This window comes from Pollicipes pollicipes, unplaced genomic scaffold (assembly GCF_011947565.3).
Source record: "Pollicipes pollicipes isolate AB1234 unplaced genomic scaffold, Ppol_2.1 Scaffold_4295;HRSCAF=5057_pilon_pilon_pilon, whole genome shotgun sequence".
Taxonomy (NCBI): Eukaryota; Metazoa; Arthropoda; class Thecostraca; order Pollicipedomorpha; family Pollicipedidae; genus Pollicipes; species Pollicipes pollicipes.
In genome coordinates, this window is record NW_023596461.1 from 5,168,872 (window position 1) to 5,193,309 (window position 24,438).

At 50.9% G+C, this 24,438-nt stretch overlaps 1 protein-coding gene and 1 pseudogene across 2 annotated transcripts; one reads left to right on the top strand and one right to left on the bottom strand.

Annotated features, from left to right (window-relative positions):
- Positions 1 to 657: 657 nt before the first annotated feature.
- Positions 658 to 13,296, bottom strand: LOC119096886 (gastrula zinc finger protein XlCGF17.1). Of its 2 annotated transcripts, none has more exons than XM_037219874.1 (5): positions 13,209 to 13,296; positions 11,801 to 11,921; positions 10,741 to 10,874; positions 6,194 to 6,295; positions 658 to 3,379 (listed from the first exon to the last, which is right to left on the bottom strand). In XM_037219874.1, the coding sequence occupies exons 3-5, from the start codon at positions 10,787 to 10,789 to the stop codon at positions 2,364 to 2,366; spliced, it is 1,167 nt and encodes a 388-aa protein (XP_037075769.1). In that variant the 5' UTR covers positions 10,790 to 10,874; positions 11,801 to 11,921; positions 13,209 to 13,296; the 3' UTR covers positions 658 to 2,363. The 2 variants fall into 2 exon arrangements, with proteins under 2 accessions (XP_037075769.1, XP_037075768.1); XM_037219873.1 differs by having other exon boundaries at positions 11,797 to 11,921; positions 13,209 to 13,290.
- A 3,406-nt stretch (positions 13,297 to 16,702) lies between these two features.
- LOC119096577 (serine/threonine-protein kinase mTOR-like) overlaps positions 16,703 to 24,438 on the top strand; it is a 38,225-nt pseudogene continuing 30,489 nt past the window's right edge.

The following is a 24,438-nucleotide window of genomic DNA, read 5'->3' on the forward strand; positions in this document are numbered from 1 at the left end:
CAGCAGTATCTTCAGCATCTCCGAAGCAAGCGCGGCGGACCTGGGAGTCGACGGCTGAGTCGCCGTCCAGCTGCAGCGACTGTGCGCTGACTTCGAGTCGGTTCGCCACCTGTCTGATGTGGCTACACGCACGGCGGCAGCGGCCGGCTCGCGTCGGGTTCATCGGTGACCTCCCGCATTAATCCAATCCGTGAAATACTCTCGCTGACACGGTTCCATGTTTATCACCAAAGTGCGAAGCCGAGACGAGATGCACCGATACCAGGCGACCCGAACACACTGCGAACGCTCTCAGCATCGTGGGTAATGCACGATACATGTGAACCAGAATCGCACATGAGATTATCAACGTTGCAGAGACGAAATGCAAAAAGGCATGCACCCAGGCCCCCTCCGACACAGGACTGCAGCTGTGCCCACGATGTAGCCGGGGGTACAGTGGTGATTGACGCTGACGATTTAGATCTTGTTAATTATTTTGTTTTTGACCTGAGTCGTGCGAACGACTGGATGATTGATAAGGTGCGAACGTGGTTCCGTTGGTGTCATGTTACTATATTAAATCTATGCTTCTGTTGTCATTGTACCAAATCAAACCACAAACCACTTGTTGGAATAATTCGTGAATACACCACTTATTGGAATGATTCGTGAATACAACTAACTCAACTGATAGCGTTGATACATGTCGATGTATTTTGCATTGATCAATGCATACAGCCTGGCGAATGTTTATGGTGGCTAAACATGTTTGCAACACAACACAGTGAGCCACTTCTCCACGGGTTCAGCTACCGACCGGCCAGATGGCCGAGGGCACGTGGGCGTTGCAGTGCTCGCTCGGAGCGGTAATCAGCACGACGTGCATCAAAATAGCTGCAGCCCCCTATCCCGAAAGCAAGCCCGGGCCGCTTTGCAAGCTTGCTGAGCTCAATCGTAAACGACATATCCTTGCTCAATTCCATTCATCGGCCCAAGAGACGCACGGTGGCTGATCTAAGTGCGCACTTCACTTGTCACAAGAAGTCTTTGTCAGCCAGTTTCCAGCGGTTCAAAACAGGCCGGCGGAACCTGACTCAGTCGGCCACCACCAATCGTGATCACAATCACAAGTCAGAATGTACGGTTGATGCATATTTCTGACGCACAGTAAGTGGTGTGCTTCCTACCGGTACCGTCACCACCATCAAGCGCGCGACTGGGCCGACTTCATCGGGATATGCGCGGCCTCAACACTGGTCTGGTAGCTGGAGTCCATGTCGGAAATACTACTACGCTGTGGGACGGAGTGCAAACCGGTGTTGGTCGAGCGGAACCCTGGACAGGTTTATTTCCGGCTGGCAGCCAACATTCAATACAAAAGGCGAAGAGCACGGTTCACAAAACGCCAGCGGCCTGGGGCGGGGTCAAATACAATGTCCATGCACACGTCTGAGGTTGAAAGACTTGCCGCACGTTCCACAATTAACCTGGTTCGTGCCCAGGTATGCATTACAACAATTTACACAGCACAAGTTTTGAAAGTAGTGGTCGCAAACGTTAACATACACACTACTCTCAACAAAACGCTGTCCGCACACACCGCAGCTGAAAGGTTTCTCACAGGTGCGGGTTCGAACGCGATAGGTACGAGTGCTGCGGTAACAATACAACAATCCACAGACTTTACAAATACACAGCTTTTCTATCGTCCTGGATCTGCCATTGCATAGTAGGGTTGCTTCTGTGCCTGAACGACTTCCCAGAGCTCACACCTCAACGGATCCTCACTTGTGCGTATCCGGGGGTGATAAATGAGGTGGGACTTCACACGGAACAACTTCCCGGACTTCACGACTGAACGGCTTTTCACCTCTCGGAGCCCGAGGGGGGTGAGCATAATAGCTTGTCTGAATGAATGACTCCCCTACATGTGTCAGTATGGCTGCTCCTGTCGCTGAAAAACCGGCGACGAGACTCAGAACTCAGCGGTTTTTTGACCTTTGTGGGGCCGAAGGCGCTTCGTAAAGATGTAAGTCCCCGAACAAGTCCCCACAGAGCTCACCAATGAAACGATTTCTCAGCAGTGTGGGCCAAGAGGTGATCGGCAAGGAAGCCACGTCGGCTGGACGACTTTCCACAGGGCTCACCGATGAGAAACCGAACGGTTTCTCATCGGTGCGGGTCAGAAGCTGCATCTTAAGTGACCCTGCGACCCCATGATCTTTCAGCTACTGACTTCACGACCGGACGACTTCTCACCTGTGTGAATCCGGAAGTGATACGTAAGGCGAGACTTCACAAGGAACGACTTCCCACAGACGTTTACAGCTGATCAGCATTTTGCCTCTGCGAGTCCGAAGTCGCTTCGTAAAGGTGTGAAGTTACCTGAACGAGTCCACACAGAACCCGGAACTGAAGGACTTCCCAACGGTGTGGGTCCGAAGGTGATCCCTACAGCGGCTACGTCGCCTGAACGACTTCCCACAGAGCTCACAACTGAATGGTTTCCCATCGGTGTGGGTCCGAAGGTGTTTCGTAAGGTTGACACGTTGCGCGAACGACTTGCCACAGAGCTCACAACTGAACGGCTTCTCACCGGTGTGGGCCCGAAGGTGATTCGTGAGGTGGCTACGTTGCGCGAACAACTGGCCACAGACCTCGCAACTGAACGGCCTCCCCCCTGTGTGGGTCTGACGGTGGAACGTTAGGATCTTCCTGAGACTGAACGACTTCCCACAGACTTCACAAACGAACGGCCTCTCACCTGTGTGAGTCCGGAGGTGATTATTAAGGTCGAATCTTTGATAGAACGACTTCCCACAGACTTCACAACTGAACGGTTTCTCACCGGTGTGGGTTCGAAGATGCAACTTAAAGTTGCTCTTGTGACCGAATGATTTTCCACAGAATTCACAGGTGAACGGCTTTTCACCTGTGTGACTCAGGAGATGACGCATAAGGCTGCTTTGGAACTTGAATGATTTTCCACATACCTCGCAAGTTTTCATCTTGTTCTCCGTGTGGCCTTTAAGGTGGTACGTGAGCTGGTCCCCTTCGCTGAACGACTCTCTACAGACCTCGCACGTGAACGATTTCTCGGCGGCGTGGGTTTGGACATGCGAGGCTAAGATGTCCCGCTGGGCGAACGATTTGCCGCACACGTCACATCCGCACAGCTTCGCATCATGGTGAGGTAGAACGGAGCGTGTCAAGCACTTCATTTCGCTGGGCGCCCCTCCGCAGCATTGGCGCATACAGCCCTCGCTGTCACACTGGCTCTGACTGTGGAAGGCCCAGCCAGACGACTCCTCTTGATGCTGACATCTCAGGTGCTCCATGAGACTGTCTTGATTTGAAGGATGGAAGCCGCAGTATCCACAGCAAAGCAATGAAGAACCTGGAAAGAGCAGCTTTAGTTAGATCAACATTCAAGACTTGCACGAGCCTGACCACAGAACTTAATGAGCAAGTACTCTTTTCACTTTGGAAACAGTGAACTGTTGGTTAACAGGTTAACCAACAGTTACCCAGCGGGGCAGGTTAACTTTAGGAGTGCTCCAAACATTATTTGAAAATAAGTATCAGTTTTCCGACCAGGTCGCAGTTCATTTCTTCTGTACACATTTCCGTGGGAGGCATGCTTGCAAGAGCCAACGTATCTCATTTCTTTGCATCGATTCACGCGACATAGTATTACATAAAAAGTACAAACTCTGCTGATTTGGGGAAACGAGCAGCTACCTCATCCACAAATAGTAATGAAAACCGCAAAGCCGATACAGCTAGAGCAAAATATGCTTCGTGGTGACGGTATTAGTGACTTTTAGTGATGATTCGATGGCGATGAGTTTCGTGCAAAACCAATGCAGTATTATAAGAGGGCAAAATAACACACGACATACAGCTTGTTCACTGCTGTTACCCCAACCAACCAAGCTGAGCAAAACTCAAGCCATGTGCATACTATGTTACGCATCAACGCCACAAAAACTGACCTCGTTTTCATGTATTTGCGGCAGAGAACCGTCGACAAAAAATTAAGTACGTTATGGTGACGCAACTCTACGTTCACCCCCTTGTATAAAATATTTGGGAATACTTTCAGCCAGAGCATACTTCCGAGCGATACATTTGTATCATTGTGAAACGTTGCCACACTACCTTTTCCGGAAAGGTGAAATGTTCGCATCGGGTGACATTTTGACATAGATGCGTAATTACTTTCCCTCTCCTAAGGTGTGAGTGGTTATCTATAAATCCATCCGGGACCGACGGAGGAAGAGCTCTACGATACAGGCTGAACATACAGGAATCAAAGAAGTCGGTCGACAATCCCTGGTGCTTCATCGGAAACTGGCTGGTATCTCGTTTTTAGACAGTGTTCCATGCGATGCAGAGGGGATAATGTTCGCCACACTCTGGCCACAGGGATTGGAGAGTACGCCCCAGCATGCGCAGGTGGATCCCTCGGCAAAGGATATCATCGCCAGCAGGACCATCGCAGACCTCAACATGACAAGGTCTGAAAGAATCCCGGCGGAGTCCAGAATTAAAAGGAACCTCACTGCCGCCGGTCGCGGTGGATGGGAGAAAACACTTCGCTTCACGATCACCGAGGAATTCCACGCAGGATCGCGAAGGTTAACGACTTTCTCGGGCGAGGTGGGACTCGTATCCTTGAGCAACGAGGGTACTGATGAAGCGTGGAATGTACAAACAGAACCTGCTGCAAGTCATCAAATGACTTCGTCACCACGTTAAAGCTATTTGGACCCCTCCCGATAAAGAACGGCAAGCTTACATAACTTCATGAAAATAGAAGACAGGTAAAAACTTGCGACACAAATGTCTCAACATCATCCCCTCTGCATTTGTTCAGCATTGCTTTGCAATGCTGAACAAATAATTGCGGGTGCCAACAAAAGACATGACAGCAAACGAATGAGCACGGAAGGAAAGGGACGCGGAGAATCGCGCGTAAAAACAAGCGCCATGTTAAAAATTATGTGTGTGAGGAGTTAATATGAGATTTATGTAACTTCAGGGTTTCGTGCCAGATGACTTTGCAGACACGAAATGTCATGTTAACGGAGATTTATCCCGACAAACATTTGCTCGCAACGCAATGAAATACATAAAGATCTGATACATTTTGCGTAGGAAGATAATACGAACATACCTCTTGGGAACCTAGTTCGGTGATCTAACAACGCAGGAAAGTTGTAACAGGCAAGCTCATCCAAATCGCGATAGCCTGCGTCGGTTGTCCTGGGAGCACAGCAGGCCGATGTCCGAACAAAAGTCTCATGAAAAAGTGGAACGCAAAAGTCAAACAAGACGACGGAGATGACAGCCGACTGGGATAAGACGGACAAAAGTCCAATGGGAAAATTGGAACGCAAAAAGTCGAACGGAAAAAGACCACGAAGATGAAATTCGACTAGGATACGAATGGAATAAGGAAAATTGAAGCACAAGGTCGATAAGAATACAAGTCGGATGGGAAACAGTCGAACGACAAAAAGTTGAGCCACAAAAAGATGAACGACAAAAACTAACGTCTTTGTATTCAATGTTCGCCAGAGAACCAATGGTAACAAGGAACCAGTCCCATTGGATGCATAAAACTATTACGAACCACAATCAAAGTTTTGTTTTGTCGAAAAGAACCAGCCGGAACCATGATCCAGGGTTTGTTTTGTCAGAAGAACTATTGAAAAGCATGATCCAGGACTTAGTCTTGCCACAGCAACCAGAGTGAGCCACGATCCCGTTTGGTTTTGTCAAAGAAGTCGGCATCTAAGCTTGTATTTTGTCCAAAACAGTGTAAACCAAGACCCAGGATTTTGGTTTGTCGAAAGAACCAGTGGGAGCCAAGACCCAGTTATGATTTGACTAAGGAACCTTTGTGAAACAAGCACCAGTTTTGTCTTTGGCGAAGGAACCAGTGGGAACCAGGATCCAGTTTTGTTTTGACAAAGGAACCGGAGGGAACCGCAGATGAAGACTGGGAATTAGGCACATGTCTTCGGCCAACTTTTTCCATCACGACTTTTTGTCCTTCAACTGTTTTCATTTCACCCGTTTCCATTCTTTTTTGTCCTGTAACTCGGTGGCCACGAGTTACGAGCCCATGTCCTCTCCATTATGAATCAAGCATTCCGACGATACAACGCAACACCCGCTGGCACAAGCCTAATGAAGTACGCACCCGTTGTGCCAGGCGACAAGCCAGTGTCGTGTTTCAGCAGCTCTTCATCTGCAGCCGACAACGCCAACGGATCAGGCGGGACGTCAGTGTCTGAGACAGCGCCTGTGAAACATCGCATGGCTGAACACGCTCTGGCTGTATTGTGTTACGTGATTTTTTTCACAGTCACATCCACATGTGTATTCACATAGATAAGACAGTAGTCATCATAGCCTTACTCCTCCAAGAAAAACCAGGAGACTGGAGATAGAGATGCGGTAATATTTTGGCGACATGCCTTCGTCAAAACGAATAGCAGAAGTAACTTGAAAATTGCCTTTCAAGGACCCTAATCGATTTTTCAGTTAAAAAAAAACAATTAGCCACGGTTTTACAGGACACCAACATTCAGAAGATTAAACAAGTGGCAACTGCCAGCCACTACTGCGATACAGTGCATATCTAAGAATAAGAATACGCGAAAATGCGTGTGCGTGCAAACGAATTCAAGTAAACAGGCATCGCGCATCACGCTTCATTCAAACATGCAAGCGAATTGAATTAAACAGGCATCACACATCACGCGTCAATTGTGCATGCAAGCGATTTCAATTGAACGGGCATCGCGGATCACGCGTCAGGCATCACTTACACATGTAACGATTTTAAGCTAGCACACATCACACATCAAGGTACGTATCACGTTCGCATAATCAGCAACGGTGAGCCCTGTACGTTTAGGTTTGGTTGTCAACTTTTTGTAATAACAGATTAACTTTTTTCCGTCTGGGTAGTCTCGTGCTCTGCAGATGACTTTCAGCTCTAAAAGGAGCATCGGGTCCATACATTCCCGCATTTCAGCCCAGGCGTGTTTTAGCGAGAAAATGGTCAACGAAAGAGGTATTCATTGTTTTGTTTTTAGCATCTCGCAGGTGTTTATTAGATCACAAACGAATAGGGCGCATGACTCCCCGACATAGACTCTGTCCCCCCATGTTTTTAACACAGTTAACACTTAATTTCGTAAACCACGCTTTTTGCGTGCAAAGCCCTTGAAGCCCAGGCTTGCATAAATGACATCTGTGTGTAATGGGGGCTTTACGACGCACTCACCTGCTGACATAAATGACATCTATTGCCAACTGGGCAGGTAGGCTCCGAGATACAGGATTTCACCAGCGACTTTTCTAGCTTATTGTCGTTCTTCCAAGCCATGCGTACGCGCAGTTTTGATTTCTTAACGATGTATTTGATTTTACAAAGCAAGTGCTCATCTATGCTAGGCAGCGTTAAGAATCCGTCGTCCGATAGGACGTGTTCCGACTCCTACCCCCCATCCCCCACGCGCTACCTCTTTTTTGCTTCCTCCAACATTCTGCAAAAAAGTCGCGGTGAATACACATGGCCCAACAGCAAAAGTCATTTGTTGTTTATGTCTTTTCTTTCCTTTTCACTATATGGTGACCTGTTTAGAGCCCTGTGGAATATCTTACAAATTATTTTGCGATTGGTGGAAGTTGGATGCGCAGATTCGCAGTGCAGAATTATAACACAGCTCGTGGGCTTGATAAAGAGCTCCGTCTCTAACGTTGTGCGGCTGTTCCTCTTTTCCCCGGCACTAGTGTATCCAAATATGGGACCCTTTTCGCCCCCTGACGCTCCATCGTAAAGGCTTAATTTGGATGCTGTTTGTTCATGAATTCCACAAATTATTCAAGGGCACGCCGTTTGTGCGTCCACACCCCAGCATAATCATTTATATATCCAGCTGAGAAAGTTTCTTTTAATGGGCTGGCGGCCAGGGCCTTCGTTTCAAATTGGTCTAAAAACAGTATCGCCATAGGAGGAGCGCAAGGGTTCCCTATTCCTATACTCAATTTCTGTCGGTAAAAGTCATCTCCAATCGAAAAAAACATTACCCTTGACACATTGTTCTAAAAGACCGCAGATTGCGACGGACCAAAACGATCAATTTCATGGAAATGTTTGTCTACCTTAGCTTTCACGGCAGCACTAAACCTTTTGACTGGTATATTGCCATATAAATTGACATCTGCACTGAAGAAAATGCTGCCCTCTGCTAATCCTGCCGCCTCCGAATTATTAAAAGCCTTTTTAAAAGTTTCTGGTGCCCCACAGATGAGTAGGAACAAACCCCAAGAGTCGACTATTTTCTCTAAAAGACGCGGAGTTTTGTTCCGTAAAGCCACCGCACGCAGAAATGACAGATGATATAACGGATGAAGGCATGTTGCCGAAATATCAACACATCTATATCCCATTCTCCTGTCTTTTTTTCTCCGTGGAATAAAGCTATGACTACTGTCTTACCTATGCGATTAATGTTTCTCACAAACACGCTTAACAACTTTCGTAAACTTGAACCCAACAGTAGCCGCCAGAAAATGCTGGCTGAAGCTCTCCACAATCAAGAAAAACTAACTAAAATTCAATTACGCATAGAATTCTTAATTGCCTGCCGTAGGTAAAGCTAGGTCCCGCGGTACATCAAAGACGCACTGAAGCCTGTGACCCATATTTTCTCCGAGACTAGGGCTTTAACTCGTTCTGCTGGCATTGCTAAGGCTTTAGTGCGCGAGGCAATCATAGAAACTTTTCGAAAAAAGGTCTTCAAATGCCTTTTTAGAAACACAATGTTCACCCTTATTCGGATCAATCTCATCTTTCCTAAGGAACAAAAGATACGCATGTGCGACGTGTGAACGAATTTTTGAAATCACTATTCGCGAAAATAGACCAAGACTGATTAACACGCTCACACAACTTCAAGCTAAGCGCCAGGTGAATGACTGCTACGAAAAACCGAATGATAGCCCAATAAGTAAAAACAGAGTGAATGATTTATAGTCTGTAGAATTTAATACCGCAGGAATTAATCTTCTAGCGAAAGGTCAGAACTTTGCGCAAGCGCAGTCAGCATCTAAAGACATTTTAGTTCAAGAAGAAACACGATTTGAGCATTCTGCAGACGGCAAACGGCGGAAAGAGTACATCTCAAAATTGCGTGACGGCAGCAACACCACTACTGTGATTCCACCAGACGAAGACCGGCCAGCTTCAATAGGCGGCGCAGCAGTACCATCCGAACCCGCGAACGCACCTTGCGGTCTCCGTGGGACAGACACCAAAGATCGCAACGAAGATCAGCCTCACCGAGGTCGCACCCCGAATGTGGTGTTTAGATTTCCAGACATCGGCAAGAATTTTCCGGAACCTTCCAGTACTGATGTAGAAATCAGCCTGCAGAAACTGAAGGATGGCGGACTGGGCACGTTAAAAAACAGTGAAGTAGGTACACTCAGTATAGTACTAAGTGCTGAGTATATCAAACGCCGTTAGTTACCCCACGCATCCGCGTGATGCGTGATGCTCGTTTACTTGAATTCCTTTGCATGTACACGTATTTTCACACATTCAAATACTTAGTTGGATATGCACGATATCACAGCAATGGCTTACCGCTCCTGGTTTAATCCCCCGAAAAATATCGACGCATCTGTATCTCCAGTCACCTGGCTTTTCTCCGAGAAATAAGGCCATTACTACTGTCTTATCTATGTGAATAATGTTCCCCCGTAAATGCACTTCACAGCTTACGTAATTCACACGTGTATTCACCAAACCAAGTAGTTCTGTGCAGTGCTGTGTTCTGCTGTCCTCTTGTCTCGTCTCGTCTCGTCTCGTCTCATCCACTCCATCCTCCTTTCCTCATCTTTCTCTACCACACCTCTCCTGTCTATTCGACCCCAGCCGGAAAAACAACCGGTGGCAGTCCAATGCCATCACCTTGGCTTGGGGGCAAAACTCGACACCCGCGATCGCACCGCAAGGCTAGCAACACATCAACTCACCTGCACCTGAAGGGCGGCACTGCGGGGCGGCACCGCGCGTCCGTCCAATGCTGTGACACCGCCCTCACCTGCACCTGATGGGCGTCACCGCGCGGCTGTCTGATGTTGTGACACCGCACTCATCTGCACCTGATGGGCGGCACCGTGCGTCCGTCCTATGCTGTCACACCGCGCTCACCTGCACCTGATAGGCGTCACCGCGCGGCCGTCCGGTGTTGCGACGCCGCACTCATCTGCACCTGAAGGGTGTCACCGCGCGGCCGTCTGATGTTGTGACACCGCACTCATCTGCATCTGAAGGGCGTCACCGCGCGGCCGTCTGATGTTGTGACACCGCACTCATCTGCACCTGAAGGGCGTCACCCGCGCGGCCGTCTGATGTTGTGACACACCTGCACCTGAAGGGCGGCACTGCTGGGCGGCACCACGCGGCCGTCCAATGCTGTAACACCGCGCTCACCTGCACCTGATGGGCGGCACCGCGCGGGCCGTCTGATGTTGTGACACCGCACTCACCTGCGCATGAAGGGCGGCACCGCGCGGCCGGTCTGATATCGTCACACCGCGCTCACCTGCACCTGAAGGGGCGACGCCATGCGGCCGTCCGATGCTGTGGCACCGCACTCACCTGCACGTGAAGGGCGGCATTGCGGGGCGGCACCACGCGGCCGTCCGATGCTGTGACACTGTGCTCACCTGCACCTGAAGGACTGCTGACTCGGGAGTCTGGCTGTTCTGACGTCATCAGCACAGTACGCCCCCAATCCTCGGCGTTATCTTCTCCGCCAGACGGCACTGACCTGGAGCTCCCGGTCACCGGCTCATACCGTCTGCGACACACATACACACACACATAGGTGTTGTTTGGACGGCTGAGGCGGCACCACACCTGGCAAACACATCACTCCGAGGCTGAGCATGGGCTCCCACCAGCTAACAGCGCCCAGCGATTTGCGGTGACGGCAGCCCCGATTGTCGTGGTCGGCCCGGTCCCGCGTCCCGGTCCTGGTCCCGGTCCCGGTCCCGGTCCCGGTCCCGCGCCAGGCGCTCCCCGGTTCCGCACTGACGCGGCGCGACAAGTCTCCCGGATCCGAGCCGGACCCGCCGTCGCGAGGCGGGGAGACTCTACCCGCGAGGACGTGGTAGGTCACGTGGTCGCCAGGTCGGCTCCAGGCTTGTCACTGAAGTGGTGCGTAGAGCAGGGGGCAGATTGAGTGGGAAAGGCCATCAACCCTATGCAAGAGTGGATGACACTTCCATCACTGTGTCAGCAGCAGACCAGGACTGACAACATGTGATTAAGAGATCAATAAAAAACACTGCAATTTGTTACATGCAAAGCCCAGAGACTACCACTATAATCACTCTAACTCTTTAGTACAGAAGTATAGGCAGTCATCTAAATGGTAATTGTAGACTGAACACTTGCGGCACTTAGAGAGTCTTGTGTTATCATCAGCATACCAATAATGATCATGAGCTCATCAAATCCATGCAATGCATCAGTATGGTCTAATGAGATGCAAATGTAACCATGTATTATATGTTTGTCCATGCACTAGTGATGCTAGGGCATATTCCACATTGCCCATTTATCAGGCAATAACATAGTTTAAACTGTCTGAGCAAGGACATGCATAGTCTCCTATCTATAGGACAAGGGTTACTGCCTACAACCCACAATTATTTCTTTTAAAATCTATTGACCATGCCAGCAGCCTAGGAAGGCAAATTTGATCAAGCTCTTCTCACCCACATATATGCAGATTGTTGAGCCCTGGAGCATCATGTGATGATGAAGGTATGTGATCAGGGGCAGCCATGGCATCCCAGTTCTTCAGGTGGCTGGTGATGCCACTGGTCATAGACTCAGTCTCCTGTGAAAAAGTGAGAGAGGACTAATGAGAGGAAATAGTGAACACAGAATAAGTGACAATACATGCCAATATGGAAATCATGCCTTAATTACACACACACACACACATGCACGCACGCACGCACGCACGCACGCACGCACGCACGCACGCACGCACGCACGCACGCACGCACGCACACACACACACACACATACATATTTACTTAACCCTCAAGTGCTCTGTTTGATATACCTGTTCCATCCCAGCTGAAAGAACTTCGGCCACTTTTTAAAATGTAAAAAATGCAATATTTAACCTTTCCTTCAAATGCGAATCCACAGTCCCACCCTTCTTGCTGTAAAGAGCAGGCTCATACTGCCCTTTTTGTATGGTCACCATTTGCTTTGGGTGTATCTGCCTGTCCCATTTTGAGCATCACTGTGAAGGGCCAGATGGCAGGCTGCTGAATGGTGAAATTTGGACAGGCACTGGCATGTGGCACCCAGGCAGGAGGGCTGTTGTACACAATTTGACACCTTTATCCTTAACTTATAGACAACTGTTGTCATGCGCTTTTCTGTTGCTGAAGACCAGCATTTACTTCCTCCCAATCTTCAGCAGCCTTCATTTGATGCAACAAGGTTGGATTCATAATACTCTCCAGAACCACCCAAAAGCTTATTGAACCAGTGTCCTTATGACATCACTACTTGATCATTGTTTCATGATCACACTTCTTACCAGATGATAGCAATAAAGTGAAGTCAGTTTCAGTGCTTGTTTGCCATACTCCACTGTGAGGGTTTGTCCTACAGCTTGAATAGATCTGCAGTCCTCCTCAGCCAGATAATGATAAGAATAAAGGTTGGCCTAGTGACAGCAGCAGTGACAGTGACAGTGACAGTCAGACATGTGGAAGACAACAACTGCAGCTACTCATCCTAACCACTGACTCTCACCACTGTTGTGAAGTGTGCCAGGAGCTGGCCACAGCCATCTCATAGACTACCATCTAACTTTACTGGCTTAACACTATAAGGCATTCCTCATTTTGCAGGCATGGATTCTGTCTTTCTGGGCTGATGCCACTGTCAGCAGTGTGAAAAAGCTTACACTGTCCTTTGTGCATCATTTACACTATAACAGTCAGCCTAGCAATCTGTAGCATACCCTCACACCAGCATACATCTGCATGTACACGGCACACACCAATAGTACATGCAACACTTTATGCAGGAAGCATGCCCAGATGCTTTCTCATGTCACCCTACTTTACCTGAAATATAGCACAGAAAACATGCAACACACCTCTTGCCACATGGTTTCAGGCCAGGCCATAAGTACCACTGAACGGCTCTTGATACAACTGGTGACTGCATGCTGTGCTTCAAGTTGTGCATTTTTCGGTCAGGGTGTACTTTCCTACCTAACGTTAGAAAAAATCATTGTACACCATTCGTCGTGTTTAAGGCATGACATATCGTAAATAATCTCAAAACAGGTAGAATCATGCTCCTACCTTCGAATTTCAATAACTTCGATGGCGGGCCCCCGAGCGCCGCGCGCACCGCACCGCCTGGACTCCCCAGCGTCGTTTCCGCGTTGCCGTTGCGTAAATACAATATTTCTGCGTACCAAGAACTGTATAAAATGTACGGGACCAAAGTAAGCCATTCGTCATGTTTAAGGCAGGACAACCATAACCTAACTGCGAACCATAAAAATATTTACTAAACATAAACCATATTTACCATATAAACCATATTAACTGCGAACCATACTATAACCCATAACTATAACTATAAACTATACTATATAAACCATACTTTAACTATAAACCATATTTACTGCGAACCATAAAAATGTACCGGGACAAGGTAGCAAGAATCCATGAAATTTGATCCTCGACGCCAACGGGACCATGGGTTGCAGGGGGATTGGGTGGGGAATGTAAAGCAAAATGAGAACATGGCAGCTAAATAAAAGCTCACTTATGGCACCTATATATGGCATGGAACATGGATGCCAATGAGATGCTGGGTTGAAGGGGATATAGGGTGGGGAGGTTAGGTTAGGTTAGGTTAGGTTAGGTTAGGTTAGGTTAGGTTAGGTTAGGTTAGGTTAGGTCAGGTCAGGTCAGGTCAGGTCAGGTCAGGTTCAGGCTAGCTTAGCTTAGCTTAGCTTAGGTTCTGCTCTATTCTCAGTTAGGTTAGGTTAGGTTAGGTTAGGTTAGGTTAGGTTAGGTTGGGTTGGGTTAGGTTAGGTTAGGTTGGGATATGTTTCTGGACTATTCTGGCCTGCGTGTTTTCATAAATGTACCTAAACTCGATAAGAAACGATTTTGGTTGCTTTATTATTGTTACCCTTGGTTCCCGTACATGTTTTATGGTTCTTGATAAGCAGAAATATTGTGCTTTCGCAACAACGTAGAAACGGCGCTGGAAGTCGAGGCAGTGCGGTGCGGGGGCGCGCGGCGCTCGGGAGCTCGCTATCGTATTTATTAAAATTCGAGGGTAGGAGCATGATTCTATCTGTTTTGAAATTATTTACGATATGTTCCGCCTTAAACAAGACGGAATGGTTTACCTTGGTCTCGTACATTTTGTAGAGTTCTTGGTAAGCAGACATATTGTATTTACGCAACGGCAACGCAGAGAAGAAGAACGGCAGCTGGGGAGTCCAGGCGGTGCGGTGCGCGCGGCGCTCGGGAGCTCGCCATCGAAGTTATTGAAATTCGAAGGTAGCAGCATGATTCTACCTGTTTTGAGATGATTTACGATATGTGCCGCCTTGAACACGACGAATGGTGTGCAATGATTTTTTCTAACGTTAGGTAGGAAAGTACACCTACACCCATTTTTCTTAAGACAGGGCTTGTCAGTGTGGTTGGGGCAAGCCATGCCTCAGCACTTTTGTAGGGGGGCACCCCACAGTGCAGGGCCCCGGCTGGCTGGATGTCTGTTTCTGTAATCAGAAGATGGTTTGAGTATGCGACAGGGTCATGTGCACAAGCTGCACCCATACTTGTAAGTAATATCCATCACATCACACGTTTTGAGTAATGACTGGATAAAAACATCCCTCCTTTACTTCATTACCTGCAACTCCCACCCTAACACAAGCCACCATGGCTGCAAGGTTTGTATACTGTCGTGCTGAGGAAAGGCTGTGAGGCATCCACTGATATTGTGACGTCACTGAAAACGGTTTTGCGTCGATCGTACATCAATTCTTTGACGGATCACCGCAGCGTGTGACGTTACGGGTCATACATTTTGATGGGTTCTTTAGAGCCGATTTAAGGCCATAGAGCATCAGCTGATGATATGACGTCACTGCTATTCGACCAAACCTCAGGCGCAACAAACCATGCTCCAACTTTACCTTTCGCGCCCGTCTTCTGCAATCATTTCCGTTCTGAATACAGGCTCTATGACGTCATTGCATGTTCAACTTTCACCAGGCGCAATAAGCCATGCATTTGTAATAAGCAAACATGGTGTGTATTTGGCCCCCTGGTTACGTGCACCTACACCCAAACAGTTCATGATCGGTACGAAGGCAGTCCAATATCCCGACCGCCCATCTCTGCAGCAGTTCTCGCGTGAGGGTGTTCTATTTCCATGCCGATTTCATTGTAACGGTTGGCAGGATAAGCTCTTGAAAACTTCTACGCGATTGGCTCGCTGGTCATATGCACCTGCCGAAAAGGAGTTTCATCGTTATCGATACGAAGAGAGCCCGATATTCCGGCCATCTTATCCCATATAATTACCATGTGTACGTTTATACTTATCATGCCTTGCATCGTACCTATTGGTTGGCGGCATATGTGTACAAGGCACTGTACCATATTTTTAATCAAATTCTACGCAAAGGCCCCGCTGGTCATACGCACCTCCCACTAAACAGCTCGTGCATTAGTTGTTAAGAGGATTTCCGATGTTCCGTCTGTCTCTCAGCTTTACGCCCCGCGGCTAGCGATTGCGTGGCATTGAAGTCTCCGTATCAGTGAGGCCACCGCAAGATATAAAACATTTGCAGATTCGACTTATAGCACAGCGCATGCACCGCAACCTCTGATCGTAACTGCGTTATAGTGGCGTACGTGACAAATGAGCTGTGGGTGGGTATTCCTGATGTTCCAACAAGGTAATGTCGCACCAGCTTCGAAGTATGCCGAAGTGCCGCAAACCGCCAAGTGCTATGGAAATGTGTATCTTGGATTCGAAATAATGCTATCCCCATGGGCTTACAATGACATGTTGAAATGCATAAAATGAGTTCATTTATTCATTTATTCATTGGTTGAAGAACCTAGGTTCTTCAAGCATTTAGAACAGCCACCTCCCACTCCGCTAACACGTTTAAAGAGGGCGAGGGAGGGATGGACTATCACCCATCGATCTCCTTGAAAGTTGCAAGCGATTCAAGCACAGCACACCCGGTTCCCGTCAGGCATCCCGCCCGGCAGCCGGAAGTCGGGCTTGGCCGGTGAATCCCATGACTAATGTTGAATAAATCCCGAAATGATGCATGCACAGTTTAAACAAGGAAGCTCAGTCGCTAGGTGAAGCAAGCCCACAAGCGCTTGCGGCCTGACCAGTTGCCAATTGAACGTGCCAATTTTGTGTTGACGGCAGTAGCTGCCCGGGAGGACTAAGCTCTGTAAGAAAGCTTGCCTAATTTGGTACCAGCGCAGCGCATTTTGCTAGTGGCGTTTTTGCACGCATAAGCTTCTCACACTGTAACAAACGCGCTACGTTCGGTTCTCATGCGTTGCTCCTAACGCTAAGCTCGCCAGTACTTCCAATGTTTATGTCAGGGGGCGTCATCGGCGTAAATTAACACCCTTCAAAACTGGTAACTTTCGGCTGCGTGAGGACGGAGGTAGGTCTGGATCGTTATAGACATTCCCCTGAAGGCCCTCAAGGCCTTGAAGTTCAGCTGACAACAGCGGTAACGCTATGTCGCCGTCCGGTGTTAATTGTTATGTATGCTGCAATTTTCATGTTGCGAACACTTCTCCACCTTTGGTTCCTGTTACCCCTGCCATGTGCACGACCATTGAGCTTGTCAATGAACTGCTTCTTGGAAGCTAATTGCAAGCTGATTGTTGCATTAACAAGCTTTGCCTTCAAATGTTTTCATCCCATTAAGCTATTTGTTGTTACAATGATGCTCATGGTATGACAGGCTTATATTTTTATGGACTGAATACCATGTTTTATGAGAGGTAAAAGTAAACCTACATTGAATTTTGAAATGTGGTTTAAGGGAGTGACCCATCTGTGGACATTATGAAGAAGCATCAAATGTGATGACATAGGCCAACTTACACCATTGGCATCCTGTCAAGTGTAAAGGCTACTCTAGAAGACACAGTCCATTGGTTAAGTAAATTTGCTCCTCAATGTTGTCTTTTGATTTTGTTGTCATAACTTGCACAACATTGGTTGAGTGCTGATTGACAGCAAATACATCTGGAAATGGTTCCCTCAAATGTGGGATATGAACAACAACTCTTAAATTATATTTTTTCTGGACCTTGATGGCCACATGGCCAATGGTTTTAGCAGGAGCCAAATGACATAACTATGTCAAAATGGATGCCTAAGCTGCCTTGCAGTAGTCTCCCATGTGCCCTCAATGCATTCTGTGTTGTTTAACTAGCTATTGTGCATTTATTGTAACAAATTTTGATCCCATTCTTGACCTTGTGGTTGCTATCTGATTGGTCATCAGTCATCCATATTTTGATTGGTTCTGGTTTACAATCATCAGGCCTTCCTCCATTTGATCTCAAGCACACTTCCCCATAGTTCTAATGCAGAAATGATGTGAGCAGTGCTCAAATACAAAGCCACAAGGTATAAGGTTTGACATTCAGTTACTTATTGGAAACTAATTGTTTAAAAGTAGTCATTTAGTGGTATTCCAACTAATCTATAAAATTGGTGTTTGTGGCTTGCTTGCTTTTACCATCAATGTTCATCAACTGATTTCCAGCATATCAAAATAAGCTGTTTCATCTGAATAAGAGCAGTTGTAGATGCATTTAGAATGTTGGCTTTGGATGTTAACCTTAAGACTGATAACTGCTTGGACCATAGTTGCTTGGTCCAACCCATCTAAACCACACCTGGGTTACATGCAGGTACAATAGATATGAATGCCATTGAAAAAAGGATAGCAAGCCTTGGTTGGCTGTATAAGTTGGTTCCATCCAGCTAAGGCAGCACTGAAGAGGGTAAGGCAGAAAGCTGGTAGTCTCATTGGGGAGAATACAGGCAAGACATAGCTGTTTGGCTCAAAAGACCAGAGGTCTTTACATAGGTGGCCTTTGCCTTGATCTTAGGCCTGGGACCCTGCAGAAGCCAAGCAGGTATTGAGCAGAGGGAAAGGCATCTCAAAGATACATGCAAAATTGGGGAAGTCCCACCAGTTACTGTCTTCTTCTTTTTTCATGGCACCCATGTGACATTCCTGCATGCCACTTTTATAGCTGGTACTGTGCAAGTCAGTGTATGGTGAGGTGGGTGAGGTATTATGGTCAGAGTCATTGGGCTCAATTTCACTTCACTCCACTCCAAATTCTCATTTACATGCTGTGGTTTCCCCTCAGATTGTGTGACACCAATGATGTCAGTGGTGAAATGTGTCAAAATGTCATCAGCTTCATCCCAACTGGTTATGGTATGATTGCAATGATTGATATGATTACAATAGCATGGTACCCACATGTCTCTTATCACTTTCAGCTAATGATGCATACTCTGTGAAGACAACAACTATCAAGCATGGCTTCTAAGCCAGTATCTATTGTCCAAACATACATAAGTGGGCTTCGTTCTAAATCAGAAGATGAGAAGTCCAAGACTGTCCATGTAAGTATGCACCCTTTTGTAAGGTCCAAGACTGTCCATACACATACACACCTTTCTGTCAGATCAGTTATTGGTCAGATTTCTCCATTTGTTTTTGTTCAGATGCATGGTACATTGATATGGTTGTAAAGTCTGAAACCTACTGAGATGCTGTTAATGATAAAGTTGAGCAACATTTGACCTTTATGTTACCAGCATTTTGTTTTAAGGCATTATGGGTCAGATGTGGGTGAAAATGCTCAAACACAAAGTGAGCAGACATTATGGGCATATGCCATGACCTCCCAGTCCCAAAGTGCCACTGTACTGTATGACTGGCATCACCATTCACCACATGCATCAGGGTACCCAGCTGCTGTGTCACCATCAGGCATGTGTGTGCTGCAGGAGCTGTACCACTATGTCAGCACCGAGCTGCTGGAGGTGCCGCCGGGAGAGCTGCAGGCCTTCATGGACGAGTTCAACCACCAGATCTTCAACCTGGCCTCCAGCGCCGACAGCAACGACAAAAAGGGCGCCATTCTGGCCACTGGTGAGATAGCCATACTTGGCGAGGATGAGAGGTTAGACCCACTTCACAAACCTGGACAGACACAAAGCACTTAAACCTGAAATGTCAAGCAAAGGCATTAGCGAATGCTTTCGTTTGCACTCTACAAATATGCACACACATCCCACTGTTTTTTTGGTTGGATCCAGTGCACTGGTTGGTCGATTCAGTGACAGCATGGACCGTTCTGTCCATGACAGCTCTCCAGTGCCTGCCACCTGGTTCTCAAACGACCAAATTGACTGCCCCCCTCCCCCCTCTCCCCACGGCAGTGAGCCTGATCAGCGTGGACGTGGGCAACAGCACCACGCGCATCTCGCGCTCCGCCAACCTGCTGCGCAACCTGCTGCCGTGCGCCGACATCGGCGTCATCGAGCTGACGGCCAAGGCGGGTGGCGCGACTGGCCATGAGCTCCGGCCTGAACTCGGCCGAGTACGTCGAGTTCGAGGTCAAGCGCGCGCTCGAGTGGCTGGGCGGCGAGCGCAACGAGAACCGGCGCCAGTCGGCGGTAAGTGACCTGCAGGGGCTCAGCGTGCCGGCGCGGGCTACGGCGCAGGGGGCGGAGGCTTGACGGCGTCGCCGCTCTCGTCTGATCGGGTGGAGACTGCCCGCACCGCTGGAGTCAGGCTGTGCAGGTGGAGCGACCCATCGGAGTGTTTCGGTGGTCGGTCTTTGCGTCGGTGTTTGCGCTGTCTCTTACCTTCGTCTTGACCTAAAGTGCGTGTGGGACGATACGCTTACCTGCGCCGTGTCTTCTGATATCTCCTGAGCCTGCCTGGTCTGTGGTGAACCTGCCTGCTGGCTGCGGGTCGCGCCCCGCTCTGATGGACCTGCCGACCGGCTGCGGGTCACGCCACACTCTGTGGTGAACCTGCTGACCTGCTGTGGGTCACGCCTCGTTGTGTGCTGAACCTGCCGACCTGCTGCGGGTCACGCCCCGCTCTGTGGTGGACCTGCCGACCGGGTGCGGGTCACGCCCCCCTTTGTGGTGGACCTGCCGGCCGGCTACGGGTCACGCCCCGCCCTGTGGTGAACCTGCCGACCGGCTACGGGTCACGCCCCGCCCTGTGGTGAACCTGCCGACCGGCTACGGGTCACGCCCCGCCCTGTGGTGAACCTGCCGACCGGCTACGGGTCACGCCCCGCCCTGTGGTGAACCTGCCGACCGGCTACGGGTCACGCCCCGCTCTGTGGCGAACCTGCCGACCGGCTGCGGGTCACGCCACACTCTGTGGTGAACCTGCTGACCTGCTGTGGGTCACGCCCTGTTGTGTGCTGAACCTGCCGACCTGCTGCGGGTCACGCCCCGCTCTGGTGAACCTGTCGACCTGCTGCGGGTCACGCCATGCTCTGTGGTAGACCCGCCGATCTGCTGCGGGTCACGCCCCGCTCTGTGGTGAACCTGTCGACCTGCTGCGGGTCACGCCCCGCTCTGTGATGAATCTGCCGGCTTCCTGCGAGTCACGCCCCGTTCTGTGGTGGACCCGCCGGTCGGCTGCGGGTCACACCCCGCTCTGTGGCGTTCGACAGGTGATCCTGATCCGGGAGTTGGCCGCTTCTGTGCCGACCTACTTCTTCCAGCAAGTGGGTCCGTTCTTCGACATCATCTTCTGCGCGGTGCGCGACCCGAAGGCCAGCATCCGCGAGGGTGCCGTCAGCGCCATCCGCGCCGCCCTCCAGGTCACGGCGCAGCGCGAGGTCAAGGAGACACAGAAGCCACAGTGGTCAGTGGGCGGGGCGAGAGGGGCGCGCGTCCGGCTGCCAGAACGCTGCTGGTGATCACTGTCCGCGGGTTGGGACGTGGCGCACGGCGTGTGTCGTGATATACCAGCACTGCTTGCTGCCGACGCGCTGGTTACTGTATGGGACAATGTGTAGGTTTCACCACGCGCTAGCGGGGTTAGTTTGCCTGCGTGCGCACTGAGTATCAGTGATATTTGCTAATTTGTTACGAGGCACCAGCACTGTTTGTGGGTTTGCCATCGGATATCAACGGTGCTCGTGTCCGCTTGTACGTCGCCAGGTGGCGGCCGTGTTTGCCGTGTCCCCAGGCGTAAGCGCTGCTTGTGTGTGTATGTGTGTGTGTGTGTGTGGTGGGGGGGGGGGGGGGGGGCGTGCGTGCGTGCGTGCGTGCGCACGTGCCTGCGTGTGTCACTGAACTGCAGCCCCATGCCTGTCACCAGGTTCCAGCAGTGTTTTTCGGCGGGGCATGTGACCAGGCACCAGCGGGCCCTTGTGAATGCCACGACACAGTATGCTGCTATCGACGTGACGCAGTCGGCATCGAATGCTACAACGCCAATATGCTGCTATCGATGCGATGCAGTGGGCATCGCATCTAACTTGCGACGGCCGTGTCCGAGCTCAGACGCCACGGGTTACGTCTGCTCCCCTCCGGGCCGGCCGCGGCCCTCGGCGGGCGAGAGGGCGCGGGGGTGACCCGGCCGCCCGCCGCCGACAGGTACCAGCAGTGCTTCGGAGAGCTGGAGCACGGCTTCGTCGACGAGAACCTGCGCGGTCTGACGCGCGACGACCGCGTGCACGGCTCGCTGCTGGTGCTGAACGAGCTGCTGCGCTGCAGCAACGTCGACTGGGAGGTGGAGCAGCAGGAGCTGGAGGCGGTGGCGCTGCACCAGCCCGAGCGGCACGCCCGGGTCAGTCGGCGCCACGCCGCCCCGCTCGCCGGCGCGCGGCGAGCGCGGCTCCACGCGCTCAGCTGGTGAATGACAGTGGTTGTTTCTGCCCCGGTGGCAGTTTTGTGATGTGAGGAGGAAGTCACTGTCGGCGGCTGATGAGAAGTTTTGCAGAAACATTGGAATTTGTTCGTTACTCTAGCTTTTGCTGTTTCATGTTATCTGGGATCAGGCCAGGGCTGAGTGAATGACCGCGTGGGCCGATCTCCATCGGGCTCCTGTTGGCCGACTCATCTCGCTTGGTAGCCAGCAGTAGGGCTAAACCCCGCTCAGATCACGATTTATGCGGTGTAGCCAAACCGCGAGTAAACAGCAGCCGGCCGTTGCCAGCCGCTGTTTGCCGGGTGTCTGGTCGGCGGGTGATGCGCTGCTGCGCTCGGCTGGAGGCGCTGTCCCGATCAGGTTCAGCCCTGGCTCGCTGCTCGGGCGAATTGACTGCCTGTCGCTAGTCGCTGTCGCTCGCGTGGAATCCGTCGTGGTCTTCTCGTTTGAACTTCTGGGATCCTCCTGAGTAACCGTCCTCGAGTGGGTGCTGGCGTTCCGACAAAGACCATGTCTGGACTGCTAGCTGAATGTGACGCTCTGTTTATGCTGGCTGTTTGGTCTGAGTTGACTTCGAAATAGAAATGGGACGTGAAATCGTGCTGGCTTGGCCCAGCCTGACCTGACCTACCTGACCCACTTCGCCATGTGACTGTGCTGACCTTTCCTGCCCCCCCTCCCCCCCCCCCCACCCGATCCCGGAGCTCACCAGCCCCCTGACTATATGTCTGTGCTGACCCGACCCCTGACCTGACCAGACCCTGACCACATGTCTGCTGCATTTCCAGCCCCTTGTTTTGAATCGGACCAAACCCCTGACCATACTGTGTTTGTGTCATCTTTCTTGCCCCTTGACCCGTGACCCGTGGCCCGACCCATGACCCCCGGCCCCTGACTGTCGATGTGTGCCGCCGCAGCACCAGCAGCAGTCGGCGCCGCGCCAGCGCCGTTACAAGGCCATGCTGCTGCGGCTGGCGCAGAAGCCGACCTTCTCGCCCAGCTACCTGCTGAGCGGCGCGCCCGTCAGCGGGCAGCCCCTGTACGCCAGCCTGACGTGTCGCGCCCTGCTCAACGCCAAGTACACCGCCGTCTGCCACCACGTCAGTCGCCGGGCTCACCAGGACTGTTGCGACCTGTTGTCGATGACAGCGTTCCGCAGTGCTACGACGTTGTGCCGTCCGCTTGAATTGCTCGCGAAAGCGGTGTTGGGCGTTGCCGTGCCCGCGGTGCTGTCGTTTGCGCCAGCCGCCAGTATGCGTCCTCTCTCCGCGCTCGTTTTGCAAGGCGGGGCGCATGTTTTTGTGAGGTTCATGAGTAAAGGGTCGCGACCTGACAGTACAGGTGACCCGACCGGCGCCGACCACGACGGAGCGCTCGAGCGGGGCGGATTGTAATGTAACGCGGTGGGCCCTGTGCCTGTTGCGCTCGGTACTCGATCCGTATTTTCCCTAACCGTTCCTCCGTGCTGCAGGTGACGTCGAACATGTACAACAAGAGCCCGTACGTGCAGCAGGTGATCCTGGCGATGCTGCCTCGGCTGGCGGCCCTCGACCGAGCCAAGTTCTGCGCCAAGTGAGACGCGCGCCGTGCTGGGACGCTCGCCCGCTCCGTCTCATGCGTTGGGTGTATCGCTCACATGTTGAACTTTCGGCGGTCTGCGAAGAAACGGCAGTGCGGGCCCACTTGTGCAAATCGGCAATCATGAGAGCATGTGTAGAATTGTGTATGGTAGCGCGGTGTAGCCAGACCACCAACAGGCATGTCTAGTATCCAGGCAAGCGGCACGCGCGCGCCATGCTTCCCCGCGTTTGTCGCGACTGGGGCGGGCTCTTCCACACTCAGCGTCCACACGGTGCGACAAGTAGTGCTGCGTCTTCCCCCGACGGACTCGTTTGAGATGAAGCACGCCTGAGTGCGACGAGGCCGCCTTTGTTTCCTGTTTCGTGACCAGTGCTCGGTGAGGTCGGTAACGGAGCGGACGGCTCAGCGCTCCGGACGCGGCGGCGCCCCCGTTAGCACGTGCGACTCACGGCAGCAGCCGCTCGTAGAGGTCTGGAGGCCGGTTGACGCGCCCCGCCGGTGGCTCTGCGAGCTCGCCGTCGCTACTTGTGGGTGTGTGGCTCACTCCAGTGGGGCTGACGTTCGAAGAGAACCGCGCTGAATTGTTTAAGCCCCAGCTGCACCTGCAGCGCCCCACGTGGTGTCTGGCTGTCTACCTTCTTCTGGCTTGACGTCGCTCACTCGGGATTGATGACTAACGCATTGCTCGCTGTATCCCTGGCTCCCTGGTGCTCCCTGCCGTAACGACCACCCCGCGTGACAGCTAATACAGTTGCAGTGCGGCATACGTGACAGCCGCTGCTTC

What these genes read in the sequence shown, in the direction of transcription:
- LOC119096886 (XM_037219873.1), bottom strand. Translation starts at nt 13,238, where the DNA reads ATGGCCTGGCCTGAAACCATGTGGCAAGAG. An exon ending in AACAATCTGCATATATGTGG is followed by an intron (nt 10,875 to 11,796) that starts GTGAGAAGAGCT and finishes TGTGTGTCGCAG; the next exon opens with ACGGTATGAGCCGGTGACCG. An exon ending in CTTGTCGCCTGGCACAACGG is followed by an intron (nt 3,380 to 6,193) that starts GTGCGTACTTCA and finishes TGCTCTTTCCAG; the next exon opens with GTTCTTCATTGCTTTGCTGT.